The sequence below is a fragment of the Podarcis pityusensis genome (assembly GCF_964106645.2).
Source record: "Podarcis pityusensis genome assembly, chromosome: 1".
Classification (NCBI taxonomy): Eukaryota; Metazoa; Chordata; class Lepidosauria; order Squamata; family Lacertidae; genus Podarcis; species Podarcis pityusensis.
This window is the reverse complement of record NC_138028.1, coordinates 116,839,503-116,858,919: the sequence shown is the minus strand read 5'-3', so window position 1 is coordinate 116,858,919 and position 19,417 is coordinate 116,839,503. Positions and strand designations below refer to the sequence as shown.

At 43.2% G+C, this 19,417-nt stretch overlaps 2 protein-coding genes across 9 annotated transcripts in view; both read left to right on the top strand.

Annotated features, from left to right (window-relative positions):
* HOXD3 (homeobox D3) overlaps window positions 1-19,417 on the top strand; it is a 92,094-nt gene that overhangs the window by 57,319 nt on the left and 15,358 nt on the right. Inside the window, exons 1-2 of one of the 8 annotated variants that reach the window (XM_080971847.1) lie at window positions 13,544-15,275; window positions 16,263-19,104. The exons of 5 other annotated variants lie outside the window; for them this stretch is intronic. The gene's annotated coding sequence lies outside the window, so the exon portion shown is untranslated. Of the gene's footprint in view, window positions 1-13,543; window positions 15,276-15,703; window positions 19,105-19,417 lie in introns of those variants that run through there. 2 more of the 8 variants (XM_080971846.1, XM_080971844.1) reach the window with 2 other exon arrangements.
* HOXD4 (homeobox D4) lies at window positions 3,326-8,460 on the top strand. The gene is made up of 2 exons (XM_080973003.1): window positions 3,326-4,051; window positions 4,553-8,460. Exons 1-2 carry the CDS (start codon window positions 3,622-3,624, stop codon window positions 4,861-4,863), a joined length of 741 nt encoding a protein of 246 aa, XP_080829129.1. The 5' UTR covers window positions 3,326-3,621; the 3' UTR covers window positions 4,864-8,460.

The window sequence follows — 19,417 nt, the reverse complement described above, 5'->3', positions numbered from 1 at the left end:
CTGTGTTAATGACGTTATTGTTAGGTGTCAGTGAAGTGTTCCCGAGATAGAGTGGTTGACATTCATATGAAATACTGGAAGAAAGCAGATACAGATACTATTGCTGTCTAAACTTAGGGGAAGCAGGAGGTAAAAATAATACGAGAGGGAGGGCTGGATTTCAATAAAGGGGAAAGGAAGAAAGGCTATGATTAGTTCAATGGTTGCAAGTATATGTGGCATAATTATATGTACAGCATGAGTTCTAGCCTGCTGTCCTGGGATACAATACATTACCCCCCTATTTAGAAAAAAAGGGAAACCAATATAACCATATGTTACTCAACCTCTAAAAGCGATTATTTTCGGCACAACATCTTTCTGTCTCCTTTATGCTTTCCTTCCTTAGCTCTGAGCCATTTACTTTGCTAATTTTAAATCCCAGCCTGATACATCGATCTGCCTGTTTTAAAATCACAATATTGTGCTGTGTATGGCTTTTGGATGGCTTTAAACCACTAAGAGGGTGACTGGGATTTCCCACATTTTCTTCCTTCCTACTGAAATCCCCCCTTTTTTTGCCCTTGCCCCAGTTTTCTTTGGCCAGCCTTAAAACTTAACAAGAAAATAAGCACCACCCTTTCATTTTCTATCCTTCTTTCCTTCCTTCCTTCCTTCCTTCCTTCTTTCCTTCTTCTTCTTTTAAAAAATATTCCTTAAACTTAGCTGCAGCATACTGATTATGAACCAGAATACAAAAACGGCCTGGTGGATCAAAAGAATTTGTACGGGCAGTTGAGCACGAGGTGAATGTTTAACGCTTTTGTTCATCAATAACTCCTTTGGCTTTGACCTGTCTGAGCAAGTCGCGCAATAAGGTGAAACGCAGGTCACAGCGTCTAACAAATATGAAAATCTGGGCTATTGCACAAAATATTCGAACGATTCTTTTTAAAAAATGTTTTGTTTTGTTTAAATTAAAGAAAGCCCTTTCTCCGATTAATCCTGTCCCAGGCCACCCCTTAATTCCGCTTTCCCCAAGAAGTAACATTTGAAAACGTATATTCTGTAGAATTGGACCGTTTTGCATTTCTTGCTTAAATACTTACTCATCAAAGGGAGCAAGAGTGGGGAGTACCCACGCATTCTTCTCATTAGAAATAAGAATGCCTCTTTAGCCAACTCAGAGAGCAGGTACTGATTCAGAAATCCGTAAAGTGATCCACTTGCTCTTCCATTTCTGTCCCAAGGAGACCACCTTCTGGAAAGAAAAAGCCACCCCTAATTCCATGAAAAGGAGCAGGTCGTTGCTTAAAAAGCCATTTGCTCATAGATGCTTAATGATATATATGCATACATGCCTATAGATACATCTATGTGTGTACACACACATACACATATACATATATGCACACACACGCAGACACGTACATATATTCCCATTCACTCCCGCTCTGATTTATCCCAAGTTGGTTAGCTTAGAATACCCAACAGAGGGAGAATGGAAGGGAGCTGACCGCAAGACAACACAGAGGAACCGGGTCAGCCACAATGCATGAACTTTTGGAATCCTGTGTGTTGCCGTCGACAAAGTAGAAATAATGAAACGCTGGGATATGTTTGTAAATGATTTAAGATGACCTCTTGCCCTGCCCTTCACCATCAACACTACTGCATGAAAACCAAAGGACAGTGGTGTGGAGGGTTTTTTTCTTCTTTTTATAAGGCTCAGATACTCTCCGCAGTTAGGAGAATATTCAGCTTGATGGTAGTGGCATCAAGGTAAAAATACAAAAATAGAAATAGAAATAATTCCGTTTAATTGTTTTCAGAAACGAATAGTTAGCTTTCTCCTATATAAAGGTCCCTTTGCACCAAGACTTTTATTATGGGATTGAAAGGCAGATTGTTTATATCAACATCATGCTATTGACAAAAAATAAATTAGCTGACAGCCTTTCTTTTTATTGGAAGTGTACAGTTATTATTTGAATGGTGTTTTTTTAAGTGCAAGTGCTTTAAATGCTGAAGAATCCAGAGCGATTGTCACGTAGATTATCTGAAAATCCCGTCGTGAGAACTCGTTACATCTTGAAAAAGACCAAAGTCACAAAAATGACACTTTTTGGGTATGCTTTCCTATGAAATCATTATATTTTTCAAATCCATAATTTCAGACCTTTACCCCAACAGAGAGTAGTATGAATTCCTCGCGAGCGAGTCAGAGGGATCAGGACGCTACAGTGACGCTGCCTTTGTTACCCACCCTCTGTAGACGAAAGCAAAATGTTATTACGTTGTCTATATATACCCTGTAGAACCGAATTTGTGTGGTGTTTACATAGTCACAGATTCGATTCTAGGGGAATATATGGTCGATGCAAAAACTTCACCTTTCTGCAAATGGTTATAAGTTATAAACATAGAAGATGCTCAAAGACACATGCATGTTGGATGCTATTGCCTCACTCTGGTATACTAGGACATTAAAAAAAAGAGTTCTATATTTGTTGCTTATTTAAAAAAAAAATTGACAGTTATTTATATCTCACCATAAAACTGTTCGTATTAATATAATTAGTCTGCAAAGAATTTGTGAAAATGCTAATTGGCCAGTTAATATGTGCTTGCAGATAATAATAAAGGGTGGCTAAATTAACTTTGATAATACCGATTTCTGTATTCGTTCCCATGCCCCAATTTTCTCCAGATTTTTATGTTAATGTTGGACGCCAATAGAAACAGTCGCCTCGTTTTCTTATACTCTGAAAGAAGTCTATGAACAATTTGAATATTGGAATTATCTTATTAAAGCTTTTTTTAAAAAAACAACAGCCATTTTTTATTAAAAAAACAGCCTTTTTTTTAAAAAAATCTTTTTTTAGGTTGAACTTTAGAGGTCTCAGGATAGTTTGTTATCTGTATGGAGTTTACAAAAACAGATTGTTTCGACACTTGCAATGTAAATTCGAAGCTAGTTACTTATTGCCTAATTTTGTTCTGCCCAACTAGATGCTGGTAACTTTTGGTTGACCCCTGCCAAACAAAGGCAGAGGAGATCCATTGTACATCATATTGCTCTCTTGTTTGATGTCTTCTTCTGATTTTCTGTCCTTTCCCTGGTTTTCGACGCTTCCTTCGCTCCCCTTGCCTGAACTTAACTCTTTGGCTCTTGATTGCTGAAATGTAACCAACTAATGTTTTCATATGATCCCCGAAATTGTAAACTAAAGGGCATCAAAGGTTAAGAAAGTCAGATGAGACAAAAGGCTTTGATTTACCTGGGGGAGGGGGGGAAGAGGGCAGATGGGGTTGGGGCGTGGGTGTCAGGGAGACGGCCATCTATTGATGAATCGTGTTTTATGGTATTCATATCTCCTTTTGGAGGGAGAGGGGGGGAAACCACGCGAATCATCAGACAGCATGTGGGTCCACTTGATTACCCGTATATTATTTAGTGAAATTTGTGGAAATTATGAGGTGCACACACAAATCCGGTGACAAACCTCTCTGCCTCCCGATTGGCTGAGCAGGTCACATGGGCGCCTAACTTTATTCAGTTGACAGCAAGTAGGAGGGCTCTCTGGAAGGAGAAAAAAAGACAACACGAGAAAAATTAGTATTTTCTACCTTCCGAAATTAATGGCCATGAGTTCGTATATGGTGAACTCTAAGTATGTGGACCCCAAATTCCCCCCTTGCGAGGAATATCTGCAGAACAGCTACCTTGCTGAGCAAAACTCAGACTATTACAGTGCCTCGCAAGGCTCTGACTTCCAGCACCAGGGAATCTATCCACGGTCAAACTACAGCGAGCAGCCCTACGGTTGTAGCAATGCCCAGGGCTCGGCAGTGCAGCCGCGGGGTCACGGGCAGGAGCAATCCGGCCCAGCGAGCCACTTCCCCGGGCAGGCTGAGCACTGTCCCCCGCCTCCAATGCCCGCCACGAGGACCTGCAACCAGCAGCCCAGCCTCAAAAGCCCCAACGGGTCATCGCCACCAACAGCAGCAGGAGCGATGAAGCAGCCAGCGGTGGTTTACCCTTGGATGAAGAAAGTCCACGTTAACTCAGGTAAGCATCCCCTTCTGCTACCCACCTCGCCCACCCCACCCCACTCCGCCTCCCCCTTCTTGATTCATTACCCCACCTCACCCCACCCCTCCAAAGTCCTTTCCAGGCTTCGCGACGCGGGTTGAAATCGAGGTAGCCAATTACACTCGCCATAAATTTTTATGGCCGAGGAAATAGGCCTCTTGGTCATGTGGTTGTGGGCATGAGAATATTCCATTTCAGAAAGATGCTAGAGATATTTAAGGGTCCGCTGTTTCTATGAGAGAAGGAGGGTGTGTGTGTGTGAGAGAGAGAGAGAGAGGAAGAAAGCATGCCCATCTGTTATTAGCAAATGTAATGGTGTATATAACGGCCACATGGTTACCAGAGACTCCTTTCTCTCTCTCTCTCTCTCTTCCTTAACGCCTAATGAGAAAGTCAAGATTAGGCTGTGGGTTTGCTGTTGTTGTTTTGGAGGGTTGGTTGTTAAGTCCTGCCTGTGATTTGTCTCTCCCCGCTCAGTGAATCCTAATTACACCGGAGGAGAACCGAAGCGCTCCAGGACAGCCTACACGAGGCAGCAAGTCCTCGAGCTGGAGAAGGAATTCCACTTCAACCGGTACCTGACTCGGCGCCGGCGGATCGAAATCGCCCACACGTTGTGTCTCTCCGAACGCCAGATCAAGATCTGGTTCCAGAACAGGAGGATGAAGTGGAAAAAAGACCACAAACTGCCCAACACCAAGGGCCGGTCCTCTAGCTCTTCCTCGGCCCCCAGCCAACATTCACAGACTGTCTCCAAGGAGCGCCAGACAGACTTGACAACTTTGTAGGGAACTTGGAAGATGGTCCGTTTCAGACCCGGTTGATTCGGAACTGAACTGTCCAGGATACACAAACAAACAAATATACAAACAAACACCCAAACAAACGCACATGCCGGCTAAAAGCAGAAACCTGCACGTAGCAGCCAGCAACTCCCAAATTGTCCTCCTCCTGCTTTAAGGTACTGAAGACAAACCCAACGATATTATGGACTTCGTAGGAATAATGCAAAACAGCACAACCATTCACACTAAAACAAACTCTGCATCCAGGTGGTGAGAAAGTGATAATTATAAATATATATATATAGATATATATACAGAAAGAGAGAGAGAAAGATAGATAAAAATATTTTTAAAATAAAACTCCTCTGCCGACACACAGCTATTGCACCATTACAAACGGGATCGTATTGTGTTGTTTCGTCTGGGATCTCCAAGGAGAGAGGGTTTTTTTGGGTGGTGGTGGAATTGATTCTCTTAATTTCGTTATTTCTTCCTCCCCACCCCACCCCAATGCCATTCCGGGTTGTGCATTTGGGTAAATCCTAAACCGAAGTCTCTGAAAACCTGTGAACTCTTCCCCTCGTCCCCCGCTCATCTCCGCTGTTACCGTTAATTTTTTTGTTTGTTTCTTAAGGGGAGGGGAAAGCGTTTCCATTCTTCTAACTTTTCAGAAATATTTAATACAAATATGATGTGAAACGGGTTATTTTATTGTTATTTTTTGTACTGTATTAGCGTATTTATTTATTTCTTGTTTAGGAAAAAGAAAAAGTTAGAGAGACAAACCAAAAAGAGAGAGAGAGAGAGAGAGAGAGAGAGAGAGAGAGAGAGAGAGAGAGAACGCAAGCGTGTACTCTCCCTTCCTTTCAATGTTATTCAGTGTTTTTATCTCCCATAAAAATAGAGATCTTTCTCTCCCCCCCCAACTCCCTGACCCCGTTTTTTTAAAAAAATAATTCTTCTGTATATAGGCAAATGTTTTCTAGCTTTTAGAGACGAGGAGCAAAGCATTATTATCGTTTTTAAATGAAATGGATTAAAAACGTTTCCTTTTGTTCACGCGTTATACTTTGAGCCAAGGCGGGGTTGGAGGGAGGGGTGTTGTGTGGGAGGAGGGACAGGGCAAATTATAAACAAAAGGAAAGCAAACGGGAAAAATGAAGTGAATATTCCAAGCGATTTGTAATATGGGGAACAAACAAACAAGGTGGCATGGTGTTTACTATTACTATAATGTTTTGAATTAAACCATCGTGTTGGTTTTTCAAAGCAAAACAGACGAAACAAAAGCCCAGGAATGAACTGCATGTTTCGAATGGAAATGCTTGTGTTTCTTTTTTATTCACACCTAAATAAGAAATATTGGATCTATTTAATATAATTTCAGAGGAAGCGGGTAGGCTTAGTGAGGGAAGAATATGCTCTAATAGCATACCTCGGCATGCATCCATGCCTTTTATACTATTGTGTAGATCAACCCAGATTTGGCTGAAAGTATCTGAACCAATGCAAACCTTACATAAACGATGCTAAAACCGCCGTCCCTTCCAGTTACAACTTTGGATAGGAACGAAGTAAATATAACACGCCTCCCCCCAATCAGTATGCTAAGTTTCGGGAAATGGAAAAAAGAAGAAAGGTAGATCAGCTTGTTTGTTAAGTTCGCATCCCTCTTAAATGAACAGCCATTGCCCAGGCATGTTGATTTCGACGGGAATTCTAGCACAACCCTAGACCTGCCTACTCAGAAGTAAGCCCCGCAGAATTCAATAAGACTGACTCTCAGGTAAGGGTGCATAGGATCGCCAACCCACTCAGCCTACCGAGTGTTGCAAGAGAATTCTGAATTCTAAGAATTGACATTTCTGTGTTCTACAATGGGATCTTAGCGTGGTCTGTATTGTTTTCTCCACGCCAAATAGCCACATTGGGTTCATCTTTTAATCGCATAGCCCAAGTTCTGAAGGCTTTCCTTGATTAGAAAAAGAGATGGGATGGGAGAGAAGAAGAGAGATGGATGTGTCTAAATAATAGGACGAGAGGCACATATTTAATGTAGTGGATCATGGAAGTCACGGCAGTTTGGCAGTTTCTTTTGTGCTTTTTTCCCACCAAAGTAAGCCAGCAGGATTATTTGGAAGACAGCCCTTAGACGAACGGTAGGGCTTACTTTGAGGTATTTAGGATCGGGGTCTTAGAAGGCTGTGTTCTTTTGTGTTGGGTCCTGGAGCCCCTTCTTTGTTCTCTCTCTCTCTCCTCTCTCTATTTAGTTGAGTCTACTTCTCAGACTCTTACGGGGGCTCCCCTTGAATATCTGCCCGTCCGTGATATTAAAGATGGATATTCCTGCATTCACTGAGCGTCATTGTCTATGACAAAAAGCGCCCAGTTCATACATAGTGGAGACGTCTTCTTTTCTGACGCCTTCACGTTGAGAGGCTGAAAAGGTATTTTACTGAAGTTCGGGCTAAATTGTAGAAGCAGGTTCATCCAGAGGACACGTTTTCCCCCCTTCGATTCGCCGTATTTCAGCCGGGAGGAATGACCTCTGAACCCTTAACCTCTTGGACCTGGAGTTCCCCTTCCTTTTCTGCTGGCACCGAAAAAAGTACCAAGAGAAAAACAGGGCTTGTTGTCAAGACCTGGCCTCAAATTTGGAGATCTAAACCCTAAAATCATTTTTATTTTTTTTAAAAAGGGGGGAAGCATCCTCCCTAACCCCAGATTTTCACTGTGCTCAGATTTCATCAAGTCCCTTTCGAAATCCTCCTCTCAACACAAGCTCTAGGTTAGATTGATTTAAAAACAGGGAAACCAACCATTGTTTACATATGGCCTGTCTTGAGTCGTTTTGTCCCATGGAAGCGTGTTGTTTGGGAAAGAGTAGTCAACAACCGTAGCTTCCTTGCAGTCTAAAGCCCAAGGCAAGACTGTCTGAGCTTCGCGGGGCTTAGTAAACGTCGGGTCCCTGGGCACGTTCATTCGGAAGTAAACCCTGCATTCAGTGGGGTATTCTCTAGTAACCGCGCAGAGTAATATCCTAGAAAGTAAGTAAGGTTGTTGTTGGTGGGGATAATCTGGGAAATGGGAGGGAAGGAGAAAATGGATTTCCTTTGTGTGTCTGCGCGTCTCTCCATCCTGAACACGTTTCACTAGGAAGTTCTGGTCCATCGGCTTTATTGGCCTGGACTTCTTCCTTAAACGTGCTCAGGATTGCGTTCGCGAATCCTTTGTATATTTACTCAGAAGTAGGTGTCACTGATTTCAATGGGGCTCAATCTATGGCAAATATGGCCACGCTGCCGCTGAAGGTTGGTTTAGCAAAAGGGAAGAGGCAGTAATGCTCCACTGCTTGCAAGGAAACAATCCCTATTAAACCCAGTGGAACTTGCTTCCGAGTAAACATGTTTCCAGTGGGCCTGTCAGTAGGACAAATTTGACTTCACAATGTAGCTCATCCATCCCCAACCCAAATGACGTGAACTGAAGAACGTGTGAAGAAGAAAGGGGTGGGGGCAGAACTCGGCCAAAGTCCTTTTGTAATGTAAATGTCCTCTGGACAAATGTTTGGTTCGAACTCTTAAAGTTGTGTTGGGGGGGGGGGAAATCCCCTTTGAGCTCTTTCTTCTTCTTCTTGAAGTCTTAAATCTTGGTCGCAGTGATGTTGGTCTACTCTTGAAAGAGAATGATGGAAGTGGGAGAGTATCAAAGGGTTTCTGCTTGATGTAAACATTTGGCCAAAAATGATTTTAAAAGAAAACGACGCACACAACCTTACCATCCCATTCATTTCCTACAAACTCTTCTCACTTTTCTGGGGGTGAGTGAAGTTGTTGATGAAAGTGATTATAATGATGGTACTTGTTTTGAACTATGCAGAGATCGTCCTGCTACCACACTGAAGATTGTAGGGGAATCTTTTCTTTTCCCCTTGGAGACACAAAGTTGTATATTATTACCATGACCTCTGTGATTAAGCTGCGTTGTCTCTACGGCAGTTGTGACCCTGAGATGTTTTCTAGACTTTGCCAATGTTTTTTTGCTGCCTCTGATTAAAGAACTATTTATACAAATTGTTTTCCGTCTAAGTCCTTTTTAAGCATACATGTTTGACATGCACACACCGAAATAAATACTGGTATTCTATTGTACCTCGATCAAAAAAGCTTTGAATTGATAGCGACCCAAGAGAGGCGTGCTATCTTCTAATATCCTCCCTTGACATGTTTGCCATCTCATAGTAGAACTCTACAAACAGTAGCTAATGAAGTATGCAGGAAGAACCTATCTTATCCTATCCTGTATTGAGAAGTAAGTATCGCTGATTTCAATAGGGCTTATTTCCAAGTAAGGGTGCAAAGGCTTGCTGCCTTAAACTGGAAACCCAATTATGTTTATATTAAACCCACTGGGCTCCACAGGCTTGCTTTCAAGTAAGTTTGCATAGGACCTTTCAGCTCAAGCATATTGACTCAGAAGTAAATTTCACTAATCCCAGCTGCAGTTGCTTCCAAATAAATTTATTTAGGGACACAGTCAGTTTTGGAATGAAACTTCACTTTTTTCAGTGGAGATTATGGCTGATTAATTGTGGATAGGGAAGGGGGGCATGTGTTTCAAAAGCTGTGGCAACCGCCATTTACATTTAAATGTATTTATTTTACATATTTCTATCCCGCCTTTCAGCCAGGCTCCCAAGATGGTTTACAAAAATAGGAGAAAGGAAGGGGGAAAATAAAAATATATAATAGGTGACAGCATGTTAAAATAGGCTGTGATTTTGCCTTCTTTCACTCTCTTTTGCTAAGCCTTTAATATTATCAGATATATTTGACAGTATCCTACTTATCTCAGTGGGACTTACTTCCAAGTTTTCGCCATGATCCCAAAAAACTTGTAACTACTTCCTTAAGTGCCTATGCAGCTTGGGTGGCCTTTCTCAGACAGCAGGCCCTCCTCCAATCTCATAACAAGCTAATAGGGATTTTGAAAGCATTTTGTGTGTGTTTGTATGCAAACTCTCCCAACTTAAAAACAGCAATTTCCCTCCAGCTCAACAAAGCACCTAGGGGAGATTAATTAAGCTCTTTGGATCTGGTCCAGTGTGTTGAAGATTAGAGTGCCAATTATTGCTAAACCCTTTTAGTCAATTTTTAGGGCATCAAGACTCAATCTGAAAACCCATACTCACTTCTGAGTATAGTGGGTGGGTGGTTGTATTCTCGGTATTGATACACTGTAAGGCACACAAGTAGCTGTAAGGGTAGGCCAATATCATTATTAAATGTCACAGATGGGAGCCTGAGGATGAAAGGTGATGGCATCCCTAAGGCCTCCTGATGAGCTCATGGCTGATACAAGATTTGAATACTATGGTACATTGCTCTACACACCACATCTCATATTTGATTGGCAAAAGATGCAAACACACACACTCCCTCAGACTTAAAAAGTTTGCCTTCCCTGCTCTCACGTGAATTGCTTCCCACAAATGCAATCCTATACTGTACATGTCTTTTTAGAGGTAAGTTCCATTGGGTTCATTTGTACTTACTCTCAGGTAACTGGGTAGTGGATGTGTTATAAGTAATGGATTTTAATAGGTGTTTTTTTCCAGCTGAAAATCCAATGCCTGCTTACTTGGGACATATGTTTAATTGAACACCACTGAACTCACTTGCTTGAGAGTAAACACACACAGAATTTGGATATTAGAATTCCAGCAAAATTCACTAATATGTGGAATTTAGGATTGCAGTTTTAGACAAGAATCCACAAAACAGAGATGTAACCTACATGTCACTAAAAAGTATGGCAGAACTCACCTTGGCTTTAATGGTTTTAACAGTTTTAATGGGGCTGGGATTAGTCTCACTCAGTTGATGAATGGAGTAGTTCCAGAATTAATGCGACTTAATAACGTGCTGGCAACACAGGAGTCACGATAAAAAATGGAGACCTTCAACACATTGATATCAATTGCCTTCTGTTGTACTTAAGAGCACAATAATAGCTGATCAGACCAAAGCCCCACCTAGTGCAGCGTCCTGTTCTCACAGTGACCAACCAGAGGCTTATGGGGAACCCACTGATAGGACCTGGTTGCATCAGCACTCTCACCACTTGAGATTCCCAGCAACTAGTATTCAGAGGCATACCTGCTCTGACACCAATGATAGTACATAGCACATGGCCATCTTGACTAGTAGCCACTGATAGCCTTATCCCACATTATTGTTGCTATGTTAACTGGTAGAAGGTAAGGTCAATTGGACCCATCGTACTTGTTTCTGTGTGATAGGTGGTATTACTATATAGCAGGGTTTCCCAGACATGGGTCTCCAGCTGCTTTTGGACTACAACACCCATCATCCCTAGTTAGCAGGACCAGTGGTCAGGGATGATGGGAATTGTAGTCCAAAACAGCTGGAGACCCAAGTTTGGGAAAGCCTGCTGTATATGAGTCAGAATCATTCTGTGGAGGAATAACCGCCCAAACTTGAAGTCCACACTCTGCGGATAGAAACAGGCCTCCCCCTTTTTTTGTTCCTAGGAACCTATTATCTTATATTCCTTAGGAATCAATCTGTAGACGACTGGAGCACTCAGAAAGTTCCTGTAGACTTCTAACATGAAAGGCTCCTCCTTCCTTCCGACATAAACACCCCTGACAGCAATAAAGCATTTATCTGTCTAGGAGGTCGATGGCGCTATTTTTATCGGATATATTTTGATTTGTTTTCCCCCCGCTCCCCCGTCTTCCCCCTTTTACACATGTTGACTTGTCTTCTCTTGGAAGAGCAGCCAAAACTGGAGTCCAAAGCCAAATCATCCAGCCTGGAAGAATGAAAACAAGGAACCCCCATCCATGTATTGGAGCGAAGTATGATTTTTCCCCCTTTAGACAGGAGAGACTGATGAGGGATTGTTGTGTGTTTGTTTGTCAGCGCACCGCCACAGCCACGAGTGGTAAAGATTCGGGACACAAATTTACGCTGAAGGCTTCTCAGCTGCCTTGTGCTCCTCCCGTTGCCATCAATTCCAGTTTGTATATTGCCTCGCCGCTAGTCCTTATGGTGCGGAAGCGGGGCGGGGCTGGGGGGGGGGAGAGGCAGGATCCAGAACAAATCCTCTCTACAGTATAGTAAACAGGGACTTTTCAATGGAGCGCCTCAAGTAGCTTCCATCGGCCATGTTTGCCAAAGCTCTCCCCCCCCCCCGATTTCTTTTATTTTCTTTCGTGCGTGTGTGTGTGTGTCAGGAAGATGGTGGTAGTGGAGGAGGTGGAGGAGGAGGAGGAGGAGGAGAGGGTTAAATCTAACCATGTAGACCCAAATCATCTTTTGCTAGGGAAGAGTCACAGCAGACAGCCTCTCAAAGTGCAAGGAAGATGATAAGAATAGATTTTTCTCCAAGTCCTGACCACGTGATGGGCGAAATAATTAATTCAGCGCGTCCCTTAAGAAACACGGAGTCGTCATTAATCTGCCAAGCAAAGGACTCTATCAGACTTGAAAACTGAAGAGATCCCAAGAATATAATATACAAAGGGGCGCAGGCTCTTTCTATGCACACCTAGCTCTTTGGCTACAGCCGAAGGGGGGGAAATTACCAATAATAAAAGAAAGAAAGAAAGCGGAGCTTGGTAGGTACACATTTTCTTTCTTTCCTTTTATATTTCGAAATCCTTAATGAACTTAGCTGTCAAATGTTTGACAAATAGGGGCCCTTCTCCTCCTGATTTGCAACTCTGCCCTAGTCAGAAGCTGTAGTAGGCATATTGGGGGGGAGGGAGACACACCAATGTTTACTCTTTATTATGAGATATTCTGGTACTGAATAAGGAAAGGATCTTTCTATGTTCCACAGCAGAAGAGAAAGAGAGGAGAGAGAGAGAGAGAGAGAGAGAGAGAGAAGGGAGGTCTGGCCAAAAGCTGCTTGTGTGGGGAAATGGGTGAAGATTTACTGGTTGTTTATATCTTACTGGGAACAATGATAGCTGTCAGGGCATCTGCTGTCCCATTCTTAAATGGTGAGAAAAGGCCCTGATCTTCTTTTCAAGCGAGGGTCGTAAATTTTTTTCCCCTTTGCGTCATAATAGAAGGCTATAAAACGGAGTTGAAATTTTACCCAAGGCAGACTTTAACCAAGAGATAATGAATTCTAAGGGCACTCCACCGCCGCCATCCTCCCGACCCGGTTAGGCTATACACTATGGTGCCGTCACACAAAGACGTGGGTGATTTCAGATGTTCCGTTTGGCAATATATTTGCGGGGAGGGATGGCGTTCTGGAACCATTGAGGGGTGGGATACCTGAAGATGGGGACAGTCCCACTGGAGTCGGCATTGAATATTTTGTAGAAGACACCCAGCCAGTCAGTCTGGGTTTTGTTTTGTTTTGGGTGGCGGGGAAAAGACTCGCTTCAGCAAATGGGAATTTTGAACTGCAGTGCGTGTGTCTGTCTATGCATTTGTGTGTACACATAGATAGAACTATACACGCAAATACATAGGCACACATACATATATGGGTGTGTATATCACAAAGCCAAGAGCTATCTTCCTAAGCCTTTGGCTGTTTGGAAATGCTTTGTTTTGTTTCTGGCAAGCGGTGTGGTCTTTCTTACGCGTTACTTGGAGAGCTTGTGTAATAATAATAATAATACATATTTTTTATTACTTCCGCTATGTGTCAGGACAAAGACCGAGTTTCCAGCGTTATGAATTATACATTCAAACAATAACACATTAATTCAATTATTCAAAGATGACAAATGCTTTTGGTTTGGGATAGTGACTTAAGAATCAGATTTGCTCTTTCCGAATTCGTCCACGCGCGCGCGCACGCATACACACGAGCAAAGTTTATATATATATCTTTCTGGTTTGTCCCAGAAAGAATCCCAAACTACACAAGAGACAGAGCAAGAGACACAGACAGAGAGGGAGAGAGGCAAAGAAACTCCGAACCTAAACGGAAAAGGCCCTTTAATGATAACGCTGATTCCTGCGTATCGCCCAGTATATTTTATCAGTTTGACAATTGCCGGGTTTATTGTTATAAATCATCGTAAGTAATTCCTGGAAGGGTGCGATGCTGATCGCCTGCGTTTGTGTGTGTGTGTGATGGAGGGGTGGTAGGACGTGGAAGGGGGAGAAAGAGAAAGAAGGAGGCCCAGCAAGGACTGTAAATCTTTCCATTTTATTGCTCTATGAACATATGCTTGGACTGAAAAAGCCTTAGATCCTTTACGGAGGCACATCTCGGCCAAACTGGGAGTCCCCCTCACCTCCCGCCCTCTCGGTGAGCTTCACACTTGGCTTGCAGCGTTTTCAGCCTTAATTTCGTAGGGTTGTTGCTTGCTTGTTTGTTTTAGCCGCATAATTTATAGGTGTCCCTTCTGGAAGGTGCGATCTCCCCCCCCCCCCCAAGATATTTAGAAGTCGCTTCTCCCGCTTCTTCTTCAGCGTCCTTATTCCTTTTATCTCTGCTTGATTTTGTTAGTATGTGTTTCTCAGGTTAAATTATTTTTGGAACCAGCTTTTATTTCCGACGCCGTCAGATTTTACAGCTAGACGAAGAGACATCTGACAGGAAAGAGTAGAGAGCTCCCTATTCAGCTCATATGCTTCGTTCCCACTGGAACCATCGGAGGCAATGGGATGCAATCCTGAGTATTTACCTGGAATTATGTCTCACATTCAGGAGCTTACTCCTCTGTAAGCATGCATGTAGTCAGACTCCAGAAATGCAAAAAACGCGTCTGGATCCTGCGCCCGCAGGTTTTAAGTGACAGCAGATTCTTGACTATGAGTTTCTGCCTGAGCTTTGATAACAGGACTACAATTTATCTCCTCTTCCACCACCCACCCACCCCGTGTGTGTGGTGTGTGTGTGTGTGTGTGTGTTTAAAAAAAGACTGGTTTGCAAAGTCAGGATAAAGCAGAGTAATTTAGATAAATGCTACCACACACTTATGGTGCGTATTGTAAGGTAATACATTACTGTCAGGTTCCCCATGCTTTGGATGGTAATGAAATCTTAGGAGATTCTAGATTAGGTTGGGCGCTTTTATAGCTCCAAGTTACTTTTAGAGACACCAGACAAAAGAGCTGTAATAGTAATCATCATCATCATCATCATCATAGTAACAACAACGCTGCGCAATAATCTGACTTGCTTCGGACATTATTTGTGTGACAAACTCGCGAGATGGTTGTATCTGAAGAAGGTTTCTACACAGACATAAATACAAGCGAGAGTTAGGACAGAGATTGCAGGACAGAGATCAGATGTTTCCCCAACTCCAGGAGCTCTCTATTAAGCAATGAAGACAAGGTTGATCTTCAACCTTCATCGTAGACCAAACCCAACTCTGCCGAATTTGCTTGTTCCCTACAACAACAAAAAAGGTGAAAAGAACGAGATTATTCTGTACAGTGCAAGGGTAACTAGGACAGAGTTACAGCCACCCTCTATCGTCAGTGGATTTTACAGAAATAGCAAAGCAAGGCAAGCCCACACATCTTCCTTCATTATGAAACTATAATAATTATTTTGAGGAGCAATGGGGAACAAGCCCCACCCCTACTATTAACATGAGCCCCCCCCCCCCCGCAATTCGTTTTGATCGCGGGTTATTATAACCCTATAGAGATCCTGGAGCCAAATTTGCTGTGATGTTGGTTCAACTTGCCGGGAATATCCGACAAGGTCTGCAAACCCCCTCCCCAACCTCAACCCTAATCTCTCCCTCCCTCCCGCCGCCGCCGCCGCCCCCCACGCCCGCTCCTCCTCATCACCATCCCTACCTACTCTGTGAAATAGTTTGCTAAGGTGATGGAGCCAATGTGGATTTCTAAAGAGGGCTCTGAAAACTACTCTGTGTGTGTTATGCCCCTGGGCACTTGGACGGTGAATGGACACCTTGACTAGAGCAGGTTATTATGACTCGCTCCCCGCCCCACCTAGGAAGGTTTGTGGGTGCCTTTGGCCCTGTGGGTTAGCCCACGCCAGCTCCGCAGCCACCTAGACCGAGGATACATGGGGGAGGATTTACAGAGGATAACCCGAGTGAAAGTTCCAGCCTTAATCAGAACCATCTCCTCTCTCAGGATCACGTGAACAAATATGCTTATATTTTAAGGCAGCGCCTGTATTTCTTATTACCGAAGGCTTCTTCGGCGGCTCTTTTTTTTTTTAAAGATAATATATATATAGCTATAATTGAAAAGATGATGGGTATGTGGCCTCATCGCTTGTTATTTACAAACAAAGCAAAACGATAAGCTTGACCAGCTGGCTTTATTTTTTTATTCCATGGGGTTGATTGTGAAGGATTTTCGAAATTATTATTAAACCTAACGAACTCAGAATCCATTCGCCCTCTTTTATTGGAGCTGCTGCAATCTTGGCTTGCTCTTGAAAAAATATATTCTACCGGGAATACTGGTCTATGGAAATGCTCGAGCAGACCCGCAAGATCAGGTTTAGGAGTGTATTGTCTGCAGAACAAAGGAGGAAGGATATATCTTCCAAGCTGAAAGCGCGCAATTTCTGACCGAAGAGGACAGTTTTAGGATACAGGTAAGCGACTGCATGAGCTTGAACAAAGATGGAATCCTGAATCCCAGATCCCCCTTTTTCCCTGCCCGCCCCCCACTCCCCACCACCACGGTAATGGGAGATGAAATAGAACGTGCTATAGAACTATATATATGCATGTCTAGACGTAATAATATGTTTTGTTGTTGTGGAGGCTGTAGTAGTAGTAAACTTAGGGCTTTTCTGCGTTGCATTACCCCAACCCAAGACATCAAGTGCTGGGGTGACCTGGAAGTGGGGGGAAAGAGGATTTTCCATTAGGCACTTCAGAGGAAGACATATATTTGTGTTCAAGCAAGAAACCAAAAACTAACAGTTTGGGTTAGGATTCATGACCTATGGCAAGCATCCTATGCATTTCAATGGCTCTAGACTGCTCTGTTAGCCTCGGACTGTCAGACTTAATGGAATTCTCTCTCATTCACTGTGTGTATATATGCACATGCATATATATATATATATATATATATATATATATATATATAATTCTAAACACAGCTAGTGGAAATCGTGTCACTGCCTATTGCTTCTGCTGGCTCTTTCTGGAAACGTTGACTCGCCCTTCATACTTCGCGTTTGTTTTACAATGAATCTGTCACCTTCTCTGAATTGTTCCCTCCCGCAAGAAACAAACAAAAGCAAAATGCTGGGAGAGGGGGGACACTTTTTTGTTATACTTCTGATATATTTTTCATGGCTCCATCTACAGCGGCGTTTCCTAGGGTCTGTGTATCTGCCCGTGTGTATGAACCACCCCATAATCGAAAGAAATAAGAGCTACAACTCATCAGGGTTGGGCGCAACCAATCCCACATATGGTAACGAACAGTGCAGCCGCATCTGCGCAGCCTGTTTACTCGGAAGTAAATCCCACTGAATTCAACGGGACTTACTCCCTAGGTGCCTTTGGGACTGCAACACAGGTGTACTGAGCTCTGTGCTGGACTGCGGCCAATTGCCATCAAGCAGGGATCACATTATTAAACATATCGAGTGGGTAGATAGCTCATTTGTCTTTTACTCCGTTTCTTTACATCCAAAGAAACTCGATCCTGTTTAAAATCAGGGGCCTTAAAAGCCACTCCGGTTTAAATTCACTTTGAGAGCAATCTTGCACATTGAACTCAATGCAGATCACTCCCAGGTAAGTAAGGAAAGGATCGCTGTCTTACTTGGATTTCAGTCTAGATGATTTCAGTGGGAATTTACAACTAGCACTGCCAATGGCATCCCGGTATTCTTGAATCCACAGCATTTTTACCTGGAAAAATCGAACTGATTTTAATGAAAACTTGCTGCATCGTAAGCGTGCAGCTTTCTGCTCATGCAGCCCAGTCTTAATGGACGTTCACTTAGAAGTTAAGTCCAACTAAGTTCAGTGGGACTTGCTCCCTAGGAAGTAATGCATTGCTTTCAGCTCATCGTATGATCATGTAGAAAAGGAATGAATAGACACATGATCTTTTTGTCGCTCACCCACTCAAGTTTCCACCACCCCGCACATCCTACACATAGCGTTAATTCGTATTATTTTCGCTAAACAATGGAAAGGAGAAGAAAGCAGCACTTTGGTAAATGTTCTGCGCTGGTCTCTATCAGAAGAGGTTTCGAAGCAAGCGACTTTCCCACCCCACGCCCCATTCCACGCACCTTTAGAGTCCCTTTTGCCTCCAAGCTGCGGGCCTGACAAGTTAGTCCGCTGAATCCAATTACGACAAGCGGCATTTCATTTCCTTACGCGGCGGAGGAGTCGCCTGCTTGGAACTTCACCTAAAATTTCAATCATCTCTCTCTATCTTGGAGTGGGCGCGCGCTGGGGAATCCTCAGAGATCGGCCCTGGGGTCTCAGCAAATCCCTGACAGCCCTTGGGGGAGAGCTCAGGCTTGAGGTCTCTTTCTGGAAGCCGCTTCTGCTCAGGAGGCGCCCAAGGCTGCGGCAGAAGACAGGAAACTCGGGCGACAGTTTGCGCATCAAAACAAACCCCAAACTAGCACGTTAAACATTTGCTTTTGCTTACTCTTTTTTTGTTAAAGAGAGAGAGAGAGTTTCCCATCAGCCTCTTTCTGCGTTGTCTTATTGCTGCTGTAGAAGGATTCAGAAGTCGATAATTAATTAGACACAAAATGAAAACTTACCACGTTAATCAACAGCAGGTAACAATGTCTGCCTTTTTTTGTATGTGCAAATAATAATCCTTCAGCTCAGGGGCTTCTCTGATGCTGACCACACCCCCCCCCCCCTTCAACTTAAGCTTTCTTCTTATACTGTACACACACACGCACAGAGGCACGGCTTATTTCTAATGAACTGCGTTTTTAAAGGGGTTAGGGCGAAAAAAATAAATAAAACCACTTAAAGTTGACGTCCGCCCACGTGGATGTATTATATAAGACGTTTGCTGGGCACAGGCCTTGGAAGACCAAAGACCTGGTTAGAGCATCGTGTGTGACCAGCCAGCTCCACTTCCCCACAAACTCCACTTTGTCGGCATAAATTAGAGGTGGCTCGGGGAAAGAGGGAAGGAAGGGTCTGCTTTGCTTCCCAGTTGGGCTTGGAGAGGGATAAGAGAAGAAAAGTTGGAATCTCGATTCCTTGCCAGCTCTTGGAGGGGGCTTCCGCTGGTTGTTCATTAAGTGGTGAGTTATTGCTATACAAGCCAAAGGTCATTTCAAAGGCTTATGCTTGTTAGATATTTCTCTTTAGAATGACCCAGGCTTCATCGAGGAGGGATTCCCCCCCGCCTGCCCACTTGCCCTACCTACTAGCTCTGTTAATGTTCTTCAGAGTTCTTAGTTGGCAGATTTCCGATGCGAAATGGTAACGGTAGCCCCAAATTAATGGCGCGAGCTGCTTTTCTGGGGAGGGAGGGTGGGTAAATCACTCCTTAGCATCAGCAAAATAATAATAATAATAATAATAATAATAATAATAATAATAATAATCTGGCTG